This window comes from Patella vulgata, chromosome 3, assembly GCF_932274485.2.
Source record: "Patella vulgata chromosome 3, xgPatVulg1.2, whole genome shotgun sequence".
Lineage (NCBI taxonomy): Eukaryota > Metazoa > Mollusca > Gastropoda > Patellidae > Patella > Patella vulgata.
Window position 1 is genome coordinate 55,887,750 of NC_065881.2, and position 13,252 is coordinate 55,901,001.

The window sequence follows — 13,252 nt, forward strand, 5'->3', positions numbered from 1 at the left end:
GTATATTAATTTATTTACTTCAAAATGTACATGATTGATAGACGTTACAGATGACAAATTTATGAACAGCTACTTTTTCTTTAACCAGATTTCAAGTAACCTGTAAAAAAAAAGAAAAAAAAAAAAGGTACATTTATTTAAGATTTTAAATGAATGGTCTACTAATGCACACTTATTGTGGCTGGACCCAATATTCATCATGCCTCCTATCTGGTCATCTAAACTTGTTTGTAAACTTAGTAGAGTCTACATTTACATCACTGTATAACCATGAGATCTTGTAGGAGTTTAATTTGATTTAAGCAGATCGAAGGATGTGTCCACTATTCAGTTTTAGAGGGATTACAAATGTAAACATAAGGGGTTTGAAATCAGGTACATGTACAATCTGAACGACAGACTCACCCTACCTGCAGAGAAGTGACTCTGACACAGTGAATAGCCATGATATCCATATGACGTTATCTAAACGTCACAGGTCATGAGGTCACATCAACAAACAAATGTAAACACCATCATTATGATCATTATCAACATTACAAGACACAATGTTACATTGTAAACAATAGCCTTCTTGCAGCCTTTAGGACTGTATAATCCGTACAGAACGTCTTATCGCTTCTTCCAATGATTTTTCACAAAAATAACATCTACAACTCTAGATTTGACGTCGGCATATTGGCACTATTTTGTGCTTCTGTCGTGTCTATTTCAGATATACACAATCAATTCTGTTAATGTTTTTAGCGTGGGGATTGACTAAAAGTTAATTTATTTCAGTTCTAAACAAAAATTTTAAACTTTAACGCAATTTTAAAAAAATAGCCAAATTCTGGCTGGGATTACTGAGCAAAATGGCCATTCACTGTATACGTGCGAAAAAAAAGCCAGCTACCATGTAACTGCTGCAGGAACTTCAGCTTTCAACTGAATTTAATGCTGAAACTTGACACATATATGGGGACTTCACATTTATAAAATGTCATGAAGTGTCCGAGTATTAAAAATTGGCACAACTATCTGTAACCTCTTCAATCAATATTAGTCGAAAATAGTTGGTCAACGAATTTTAAGTCTACAGTTTCCATCCAATGTCAATTAAACTTTTCAACTCATGAATATAATACTTTCATGCATAAATTTCAAGTCAGTCTGATGATAACAGTAATATCTGGAGCATCCTCAAGACTTTTTTTCAAAGTGATCAAGGACAATAAATATAAAAGTAATTATCAGAAATCATTTAAAATCAGTTGACTTCTTTGTCTCATGAACATACTCTCATGTCAGTCACATAATGACATTAGTCTATAGTCTGATAGTAGATATCAAAAATTCAATAGACATCTTTATCTCAATAATTTAAATGATTCATACCAATTTTAAAATGAAACAATAATAACTTTAAGCTCTAGGCATCTACAACAATATACAATCCCATTTCACTGCTGGCATATAAAATGATCTATTTGCTATCTTCTAACTACAAAATAATGTATCCCTGCTATACATACCGAGTATTATGTGTTTAATAACATACCTGCAAGCTTACAAATTTATCCAATAAAGTTGACCACCACTAAATGTAATATTACGTGTGCAAATACAAAATCTGCAAAAGCTCTTTCTGGACTAATTCCATAAAAATCTGTTTTGTTTTGAGGATTCACTTGTAACCTTAGACATACTGAAAAACAATAAGTTAAAAAAAAAGTTAAGCTTATAAATTACGAATTATGTAATCTGTAAATAAGCAAATGTTGTTTCTTAGGTCAAAGGAGGAAATGTGAATATATAGACCATAATAAGCACACTGATCATTTACTGATTTTTGTCAGTCAGTCAGATAGATCAGGATAAGCTATGTGAAAACTACGGGCAAATTGGCAATGAGTGACAAATTGACAACTATTGTCAAAGACGAAAGTATCTTGACATCCCTATTGCATGAACTAAACAGTTTTGGGACAGCAATAAAGAGTTTTTAGTTTTGTATAGCTCAATATCATATCCATTTCTAAATTGTACTGTACATTAGTTATCATTTCCAGTTAACATATATTGTTGCTTATTATTCACCCTTCAGACATTTCATAGCACAGTCATAAGCTCTGTTTATACATGTATGAATTCTGATTCGGTGGCCATATTAAAATAGACAGAATTTTGTGCAGCAGTTGGGTTTTATCAAATCACATTATGCAGTAGGGTTTCACCTTTATTTCAATGGGAATTGGTTTATTATATGTCCATTGTGCAGTACAGTTTGGGGTCAGTGTAATTGGAAATTAAGGGAGTTATATAGGCCAGTAACTTTTTTGTAGTCAAATGACTAAAAACTTTCTCAAAGGAAGGTCTTAAAACAATCCACTACTGTGGCTAGAGCAAGACGGAAGACATCAGTATTGGAACCATTTCTCTAGCTCACAAAGTTCACAGGTGCAATCTAGAAGTCTACCTTTTTTTAAATCAACCCGTGAAAAGTTTGAATCTTTAGGTACCGTACTGTTTATATCAACCAATTGGGGCATGAGCATAGCACACAACGAATTAACAATATATACATGTATCTGTAAAAAAACAACCATAGTTTTTCACTGCAAATTGGTGCTATGGCTATGCATTTAGTAATTAGAACATAACTATAGTATTATTGTGTTATTTGATACCCCCCTCCCCCCCAAGAAAATTGCTTTCTAAACGGTATTTTTAATAATTCTAAATAATCTATTTTTTATTAAATTTTAAAATTTGTGGGTGTGAATGATATGATGTGAACAAATATCATATATAGGCTAGCGGTGCACGAGATGTCATGTGCGTTTTTTTTGGTGAATTTTTTTAAAAATATATTTGTTTGCTTAGATCTAGTACAGAATACAGTTTAATGATATTGTCATACCTCCTAAAACAAAGGTGCCAATTGTAGAAATAAAGCCGGATAAAAACGAGTTGAATGGAAATGTGCGTTTTTTTTGGTGAATTTTTTTAAAAATATATTTGTTTGCTTAGATCTAGTACAGAATACAGTTTAATGATATTGTCATACCTCCTAAAACAAAGGTGCCAATTGTAGAAATAAAGCCGGATAAAAACGAGTTGAATGGAAATGTTCCAACAAGTGCACAGTAAACAAACTGGATGACACCCGTTAAAAAAACATAAACTAAATATGCATCTATTAATTTTAGCTTCTTGGGAGTTGATTGTACATATTCGTTACATAACTTTCCAATCACTGAAATCAAACTTTCAGGCATTTTTCAAGTTTGTGTAGATCTAGTTCCACTTCTGTCTAAACGTGGCAAAATCTGTTTTGTTGGGTCGGCTAATTTTTGTGTTAGATTGTCCAGTCTTCCATGTTAACACGGAAGGGAAGTTTTACGGGTATTTCCTGCAATCTGAATTCAATCGATCATGGAGTAAGTATTCACCAAAAAAAAAGAAAAAAATAATAAAATGAAAAAGGTGGAAAAAAAGCTTCTTGCAGATTTTCGCATTATAAAAATCTTCTTGCAGATTTTCGCATTTTAAAAATCTTCTTGCAGATTTTCGCATTAAACAATTGTCGTGGGGAAATGGTTTTTGATCTTGTCCTCATTTCGTCAAGATACCATGCGACATAAAAATCAAGACTACCTACGAATTTGGCGAGAAGTTGCGTTATCTTTTTCGGTAACCTCATTTTATGTTTGGTTAAAACCCTCCTGTTACTAATAAAAATTAAACCTTGTGTTGTAACTTTTCTTAAATAGTAACACATAAACAAATAATTGTATGAAAAATCAAATTTCAACCACGTGACTTTCTCTGGCGTACAACTGTGATCACGTGACATTCTCGTTCGCCATCTTGGCACAATCCTTAAAATTGTCATATTTGATAAGCTTTGTTTGTTAAAAATCACTCTGTCTGTAAGTATTTATTCCACCCGGAACTCATTTAGATATAACAATACTTATCCTCGGGTATTATTTATTTAATAAAGGGAGGAGATTTCATTTTCTTCTGATAATGGTGTTCTATAACAGGCATATTGCCATAATATTACCGATAACTTTCAGCAACAAAATGTCCAGAACTGTGCCATGAGGCATGGTGCTGAAGGATTATATATTTAAAAAGGATAGAACTTTGTAGTCCAAATGACCTAAAATGTAAAAGACTTTGAAATGTTGTCAAAATGGTCCCAGCAACAGGTCAAAACGAATAGATATGCTGTTATTCTTTTTTTGACGGTTTTTTTTTTTTTTATTATCACATTTCTTTCATCAATTTCATGATACATATGTACATGTCATCAACATTGCAACATACGTTTTTGCATTTGACAACAGTTACCCAAACACTTATTCTTGAATTCTGTAGGTAATGAATCTTAAGGGCAAACCAAGGATATCAAGTCCATGAAAATATTGTCAATAACAAGTAAATATACTAAACAGTAAAAAAACAAAAACGTCAGTACGATTTCAAAATCAGAGAGGCACTTTAATCAAATCATTCTAGAAAACGACTTAAAAAGTGGATCAAAGCAATTTTTTGTGAACAGTATGTTGACACATTAGTGATTAATTTATGAAAATTCCAAGACATTACGAGAAGGTTTAGAATCTGTACACAGTTTATACATCAGTATCTGGTGTGTCCACCTCGAGTGTCAATAACAGCAGCACAGCGTCTATACATGGAGTGGACCAGATGATTGATGAATGCCATGGGCACCTGGAACCACACTCTCAGAAAAGCCTGGCGCAATTTGGTCCCGGTACGACGTTATATAGTCTCCTCTGAATTTCATCCCAAAGATGTTCAATCAGGTTTAAGTCCGGACTAAGGGCTTGCCAGTGCATAAGGTTGACACCATACGGGACGTATATTCCTAGGGGACTAATAAGGTTGACACCATACGGGACGAATAGTCCTAGGGGACTAATTGTCTGGGGACTAATTGTCCTAGGGGACAAATTGTCCGGGAACGAGTTATCGGGGGACAAGTTATCCGGGGACAAATTGTCCCGTACCCAGTCAATATATATTATTATATCTTTGGTTATAATCTGTCTAACAATGCCAAATATATATTTTATTACAATAAAATTATGCTTGATTTGACCCAGGAATAAATTTTGTAACTTGGAGTCCATCTAATTACTGTTAGTTGTACTTGTAGGCTAGAATCTTAAAATCTTAGATTTGATTTTTATAATGCATTCAAGTACAAAATGTAATCATCACCTGAATTTAATCAGGTTGTTTGTATGTTTACGGTACTGAAAATCTTTTGTATCGTTTGAATGTCTGACTACAGTAGTTTACTTTTTATGTTTCAGAAAAAAATGGGTTGAAGAAACAAATATATCAAGTGTTGGCTGCTTTAATTCCATGATGTGAACATCCAAATGCTGTACAGGTTTTTTTTTTGAAGATCTGATTTTGATGATACTGTAGCATGGCATCATCAGATGTCAACAATGTATCAGGATCTGAAAATATCTCAACAGTTATATCTCAACCTCTCTCTGAGCCACTGGCAGTGTCACAGAATTCTCCTGTTATTACAGTCATTGCATCTCAACCACCTGAATCTCTAAAAACATTACCAGTGTTTAATATTGATAATAACATATCCAAAGATACCCCAGTCATATATATAGAACATATAAATAATACAATTTTACCCAACTTTATTAATCCTAAAACTAACGAACCCATCTATATGTCTGATAAACAGAGGATTGGGTCATTATCAAGTTCTCTAAATGATAGTCAAACAATTATACCAAATATAACTACAGATTTAACCACATCAACTGTTGATGTCATTATTGAATCACATCCACCACCTTCAATAGATCACATAAAAACAGAAGCTGAAATCACACCAACAGATAGTTATAGTTTTAAATGCGAGAGCTGTGACTATTCCAGCAATAATAAACATTATTTAAAACAGCATGTAGATTTGGTACACAATGCTGGTAGGCCGTATAAATGTCCGTACTGTGACTATGCTGGCAAAAGAAATCATTCTCTTCGAGAACATCTTGTCGTCCACTCTAATGAACGCCCCTTTGAGTGTAATCACTGCAACGCCACGTTCAGGAAGAAAGGACATCTAACTAACCATGTTAAACTTCACGCTATGTCTAAAGTTATTCGATGTAGCTTGTGTACAGACATTATGTCGGATCAAGCCAGTTTTACAGATCATCTTAAATCCGTCCATAAAACTGATCAGATCTATGCATGTGAAATATGTGATTTCATGACTGGTACTGAGAGTAGTATTAAATCACATATGGAACATCACAAAGAAAGTCGTCTGTATCAATGCAGCTTGTGTTCATTTGTTACCAAAGATATGAATGCGATTGGAGTCCATTTAGAAATCCATTCGAAAGTTTCTGCTGATAAAAATATGCCAATAAAAACTATATCAACCAATAATAAACCTCTTGCTTCTTTAAAAGCACAAACTCCCGTTCTTATTAAATGTTCTGAATGTGGATATACAGCCAATGATAGGGAGAGCATGAAATCACATATGGTACAACACATACAGAGTAAAACATCAGAACTTTGCACAACTCAATCAAAAATAATTCAACCAGTCTTACCTCAGAAAACATCCTATAAATGTACAGAATGTGCTTTTGTAAGTGTCGAGGCCACAGCATTTATACATCACATGCTTATTCATAAAACAGAGGCTAAGAAGAAGAAAGAGGCTCTGAATGTATTTAACATTAAACCAATATCAAAAGAAAACACATGCAAGACAGGCAATGCTCCGTTTATTCATGATGAAAGAACTGGTCGGTTTGTGTGTACGATCTGTGGTTATGCTTGTGAATATCAACGAACAATAAAATCCCACATTTGGAAGCATTCTGGAAATAAAGACATTGATTACCCGATGTTCCAAAATGGTCCATTGAGTGTTTATGAAGAAAATGTGAACAGAAACCAGTTAGACGTAGGCGTTGAACAGTTACAAGAAAAAGAAACTACTAACCTGACAGTAAAAGATGAAGCAAAACCTGTCGAAGAATCTGTTCCCGTTACCACTTCTGAACCATTAGCTAAACCTCTTCAAACAGCCCAAGTGGTGCTTGATTCTAAAGGTGCTATTTGCAAAATCAAAATTTCTGATGGTAAAATGGTAACACTAATGAAAGAAATAGCAGTACCTCGTTCAAACCTAAAATTGCATGACTTTGAAAAGATGGAAAATCAAAAACCTGTTTTTGTGAATTCAGTCTTGCAAATGGACCCCAAATCGGTCTTCAAAGTGGATGCCAAAGACTTAGCTGTTGTTGTGGAGACAATTAAAGCTATACCTTGTAGTCAGGGTTTTACTGGCATGAATAGTCAACAAAACAGTCCAAAGAGAGCAAATACACCTAATGATGATTCTGAATCAAAGAAGCCTGAGTTTAGTGTAGGAACTGAAAGAGAAGAAGTTGAAGAAACAAGTGAACCAGCATTGACTCTCCTTTCTCTTCAAAAACCTGAACCAAAACCAGACAGTTCTCCATTTCATAACACCAGATCCAGAGGTCAGGCAAATAAAAGAAAGGCATCAAATACTGAAGAAGATGCACTGGAAATAGAACTTCCTGAAGAAGAGGTGACAACAGAAGACAAATTATCTGTAACATCTAAATCTAATACTGGTGCTGGGGGTATCTGTTCTTCTTTATTAGCTGTTATAGAACAGTTACGTGAACGATCCAAGGCAGATATTGACATGGAAAACTATACAAAAGCTGGAATCAGACGTACTGGTAGGAAGAGAATTCGAAGAGGTTCTAGCGATGATGAGCTACCAACTGAATTTGTTGACAGCATTGAAAAAATAACTGAAGATGGAGAAATTCGTTATCGCTGCAAGTTTTGTCATTATAGTAACTCTAAACCACTATTAATCAGAATACACATGCGACTTCACAAAAGTAAGAAACCATTTGAATGTTCTCTATGCGATTTTATAGCTACATCTATTGAAGGGTTACAAGATCATATGATACAACATTGTAAGGTTCGAACATATCAGTGTAAAATCTGTCCATCTGCTTTCAACTATAAAAGTCAACTGAGAGCTCACATGAGAGCCCATAATGAAAAAGATCCATATATTTGTGACTTCTGTGACTTTGTAACATCTAATATTAGTGCTTATCGTCAACATGTTCTAAGACATTCGGACACTGCCTGTTACTCTTGCAATAACTGTCATAAAAAATATTCATCCAAAAATTCACTCATTCGTCATGAATGTATCAAAATATCAAATGCTATAGACTCACTAGGGGAGTTAGATGGAAGTTCTGATGATGAAACAGCTAATGCTTCTAAAGAATTAAAGTGTCCACATTGTGATTTTTGCACTCTGGATGATTCTGAGTTTACATCTCATTGTGTTATACACACCGATGAAGAAGTTATCCAGTTAAAGTGTGAATTATGTGATTTTACTGCTGTTTCTAACCGAAGTCTGAAATCTCACATGAAAAGACATATAAATGACCAAAGATATGTTCAACAACCACTAGAACAGTACAAGTGTAATCTATGTGGTTATGTTTGTCATCATCTACCATCACTCAAATCTCATATGTGGCGTCATGCTAGTGACAGAAATTATAGTTATGAATTCACCAATGATGTCATAAATGCAGCCATTGATTATGATATTAGAGTTGATGGTAGGGATATCAATGACCCTGAAATACTTGAACGGGTTCTCAACTCTGAAAGAAAAATTGTGGAGGGCAGATTGAATAATACTCAACAACCAGGTGGAGAGATGCCAGTGTGCTGGGTTACTTTCCGTTGCTGTCAATGTGGGTTTGAGACCATTAATAAACCCGAATTAAATGTTCATATGAGGTCTCATTCTGATATTATACAACAAACTTTAGATGTCAATAAACTGCCAGGTGAACAAGAAAACAGTGAATCTCAAATTATTTCTTCTCTTTGATAGATATATTATCTCTACTTAATATCTGTTACTTAAAAAATAAATAACTTCTTTTTTTATAGCAGTGGGTCTCCGCATATTTATACTTTTCCTTCACATTTATACTAAGAAAACTTAATTGTATTCCTTCTGATAAAATTGAATAATATAGAAGCAAATTTATACTAAATCTATTTTTGTAAATTATGTCCATGTAAGTCAACAATAAATTGAGATTTTCATTAAGATTTCATTTTAATATCGGTACTGGATTAAATTGGATATGGTACCAGTATGTAAAATGACCTAATTTCTATTGTACATTATTAGCAGAAGCATAAATTTTAGAGGACTTAAATGAGCCATCCCAGATATACTTTAGCGAATGAAACTATTTCATTATTATTGTTACAGACTCTCAGTAACTTTTATTCTAGTCCCTTGCTACTATCTGAGAACTTTTAATTAGTATCTCAAGAAATACAAACTGTCAGATTGATGATATTTTCAGAAGTAGCTTGGATAACCATATTTATAGGTTTGTTGTAATTGCATTTATGAATTCAGTAAGTCAGAATTCTTTGTCTTGAGGTGAACCTTTCAGATGTATCAATTGATACCCCATAAAATAAGTGACTACTCCTTTAAAATCATGTGATTCAGTACAATATTGTGAAAGTTTCAGAACCTCTTTGATGAAGGCAATAAATTGAATTGGATTGTAGTTTCTTATTGACAGAATATTATCCAGACTTTTTATTTTATTTTTTACCCTAATCAATGAATGTATTATACTTTTAGGATGGTATTCAAAAATACTTGTACATTAATTTAATTTTTCTGTGGGTCATTTATTTGAACTGTTAAATGTACTGAATGGTCTTCCTTTTCTTTTTGATTGTAATATTGACAAGGCTATGTCTGTATATGCATCCTATTCATTTTGATATTATATTATATAATATGTGTATACCAAATAGTTTAGCCATAGTAATAGATATTGATATGTTGTTTATCTTAGTCACAGTTAGATGAGTATTTAGAAAGAATCTTTATGATAATTAATTTAAACCATAAGAGTATTGTGCCTGAATTTCTTTTGTTACTTCAATACATGCAGTAGAACCAGCCTGATATTATGTCATCGCCCTGACCACTCTTCTGTTGAGACGTCCGTTCACATTTGTTTGTGGACACAGACACTCTACAGGTCACAATTTTATCCGTTTTCTGAAAACCTTGTGAATGCAATAGAGGCTTCAGTTTTTAACAGATTATTTTCAAATTCGATCTGAAGACTTGGGACGATGAGAGGATGAGGCCTATTTTCGCTGTTCTCTGTTCGTCTCTTGCAAAATATGAGTGTATCTTGCATGGCAACCTCTTGTTCTTAAAAGTATTTGTGTTTTAGAATATGTGTTTTTGTTAGTTTCCACCTTATGGGGATTTAGTCTTAAACACAAAATTGGATGTCTTGGTTAAAATTATACCTGTAAAAACTGAAGCATATTTGTCAACAAAAGTAAAGTTTAGATTTTCAAAAATCGCTCCCCACTCGTAGGTGTAGGTGAGCTGACATTAGGTTTTGTGATGCAACGACTACAAATTCCATTTCTATGAATATTTTTATGAATTACTTGTTACATGGTTTGTTTGTTTTGTTTTGTTTTTTTGCTTTTTAATGAAATATTTAAATGCAAGAGAATTTAAGATGGCATATTATCTGTTACTTCTGGAGAAAAGAAATACTCGAAGATACATGCTTGATAATAGAATATTCTTTATAGATAATTACTACAGAATAGAACTACTTAAAGATGCACTATGTAATATCTTAATCTGCCTATTACAGGTTTTTTGTTTAGGCTTCAATTTCAAATGTTAAATTATTATTGAGACATTAATTCACATGACAGCCTATAATCAACTCCCTTAATCATTGGATGGCACAGATGTAATGTTGCTACAATAATAACCAATCTATTTCAAAACTTCAAACAGTGATAACGACGCTCGTTATAAAGTAATTTGAATGGAATTTTCAATATATTAATTTTGAATTATCTATTTTGGAACTATTATAGCAAGAACGGCCCGCTCTTTATCTAAATATTACATGATGCATCTTTAAGTAATAACTTTGATATCAAGTGTTAAAACTAAATATATTTGTTAAAGTGATAAATTATATGATCTACAGTACTATAGCTTATGTAGAATAGAATAATTAGCAAAAAGAGGTGGTGAATGATCACAGACAAATAATTTATGTGAATTGGCCTTCTTGGGAGATATTTAGGACGTCTTTAAGTCCAATCGGTCACAGAAAGGGCGCTATACATACTTTGGTTTAAGTTGTACTATACTGATATTAGTATCAAAATTAGAATCAGAGTGAAAGAAATATTTGCTAAAATATTTAATCATCAAATTTTAATTACAAAAGTATGACATAAGCTGGGGATTTATTAATACTTGTATTTACTTAAAATAGTGTTAATAAATCTCTGCTCAAGGTAAAGAATAGTACACAGGATCCTTAATTTCAAATGGTTTGAAGTGCCAAAATAATGTACATACTTGTTTATATTAATTTTGTTATTTTGTGGATGTGTTCAAGAGATTATTGCTTACATTATATTTTACTATATCTTTATGTGTTGTTTTGAAGTGATTAATATTGTACCGGTAAAATTATGTATCAGTTTGAGTACATTTCTATATATCTTAAGACCATATATTGTTTTTTATGCCAAGTGTATTGTCATCACCCCTGCTGTCTGTTTTTCTGTCTCCACGATAATAATTTGGTTGCTAAAGCTCATGAATGTGACAAATTCATTGTGAAAGTTTTTACTTACATTTTTTTGGGAAACTTGCTCAGCAGACATTGACATTAAGTTAGAACAAGCATGGCCGAGTAATGCTGCTGGGTGTACTAGAAGACCTGGCGAATTCCTGTCTTAGTTTCACTGAGATCTTGCACTGACATTGAAATCTTGTAAATAGTCTTAAAGATGGAATTATTACATTACCAATTAACAGCATCTCTTTACCGGGATAGCATAGACCACACTGCTTCTGTTATACATATTATTCTATTTTCTAAGTATTTCTACTTGATTATCTTTCATAGGAAATTTTGTGCAGCCCTAAATTATGTAATAAATTAAGAAATTATAACATTCAAAATTGATAATAATAGCATACATGATAATAGTTGAATCCAATCTATTTAGATAATCAACAGAGTTGGATATAAAATAGGTATCTTGCTTAATATTCTGTTACCAGAAACGGTCTGAATATAACACCATCTCTAAAATTTAATGAAAACAGAAATATTGTTTATAAGAAAATGTTATTTTTTTCTTGTGTTGATTACAGTTCAAATTTGACCTTCAATAGACATTGTTTTATAATACCAAATGTAAATTTATATTTTTTATCTTACCCCAATATCTTTTGGAATGAAGTTTTTCACCCGATCATTGTTTAGTTGACCTTTGTTTTTTCTGACCAATGTGTTGACTATATTGGTTTAATATGTAATTTGATGTTTTATATTTGTGCTATTATATTTGGTTGTGTTCTAATCATATATATATCCATGACTTGTTAGATCTTATTTACAGTTTTAGTTATATACTATTCTTTTTGGGAAATCTTCTTTGGATTTTAATTGAAAGTACAATTGCTTTGGTTACCAATAGGTCATGTCTTAGGGCCTTTTCGGCCATCTACAGTGACGAAGGTTCAGTAAAATGGAGGCAATATTTGGTCTTAATGTAAACAATCTTTGCACCAAACCTCCTATATTTAAAAAATAACCTAACATTAATTCTCTGTGGCACCTTACAAATTATTTACTAACTTGTTTGATTATTCTTAGTTTGTTAATACATGAATATTAGCATTTCCATTGAATCTTTTAGGCTTTTTATCTAGTCATGTTTGGAATTTACTAATAACTAATTTGATAATATCTTTATACTGCATGTATTTCAGAAATCTAATACTAATACATGTTGATAGTCGTAATTAGTTGATGTTTTTTTTTTAATGGTTGTCTTTTGGATCATTGTAATCTCAATAAATCTTTCAATTATGAAGCCCAATGCTGTGTTTGGGTTTTAATTGTGATGGAAATGAGCCCAAATGGGTTTATGACATGTAAGTGTCATTAGTTACCACGTTAAATATAGGCGTGTTAGGATTGGGGAAGTTGGGTGAAGTCAGTAATTGCAATCTCCCGTAGCAGACGAGATGAAAGAACAAAGCATT

The 13,252-nt window shown here is 32.6% G+C and overlaps 1 protein-coding gene across 1 annotated transcript; it reads left to right on the top strand.

Annotated features, from left to right (window-relative positions):
- Positions 1-3,818: 3,818 nt before the first annotated feature.
- LOC126816341 (zinc finger protein 507) lies at positions 3,819-13,012 on the top strand. The gene is made up of 2 exons (XM_050542773.1): positions 3,819-3,914; positions 5,334-13,012. The coding sequence occupies exon 2, from the start codon at positions 5,453-5,455 to the stop codon at positions 8,987-8,989; it is 3,537 nt and encodes a 1,178-aa protein (XP_050398730.1). The 5' UTR covers positions 3,819-3,914; positions 5,334-5,452; the 3' UTR covers positions 8,990-13,012.
- The last annotated feature ends 240 nt before the right edge of the window (positions 13,013-13,252 follow it).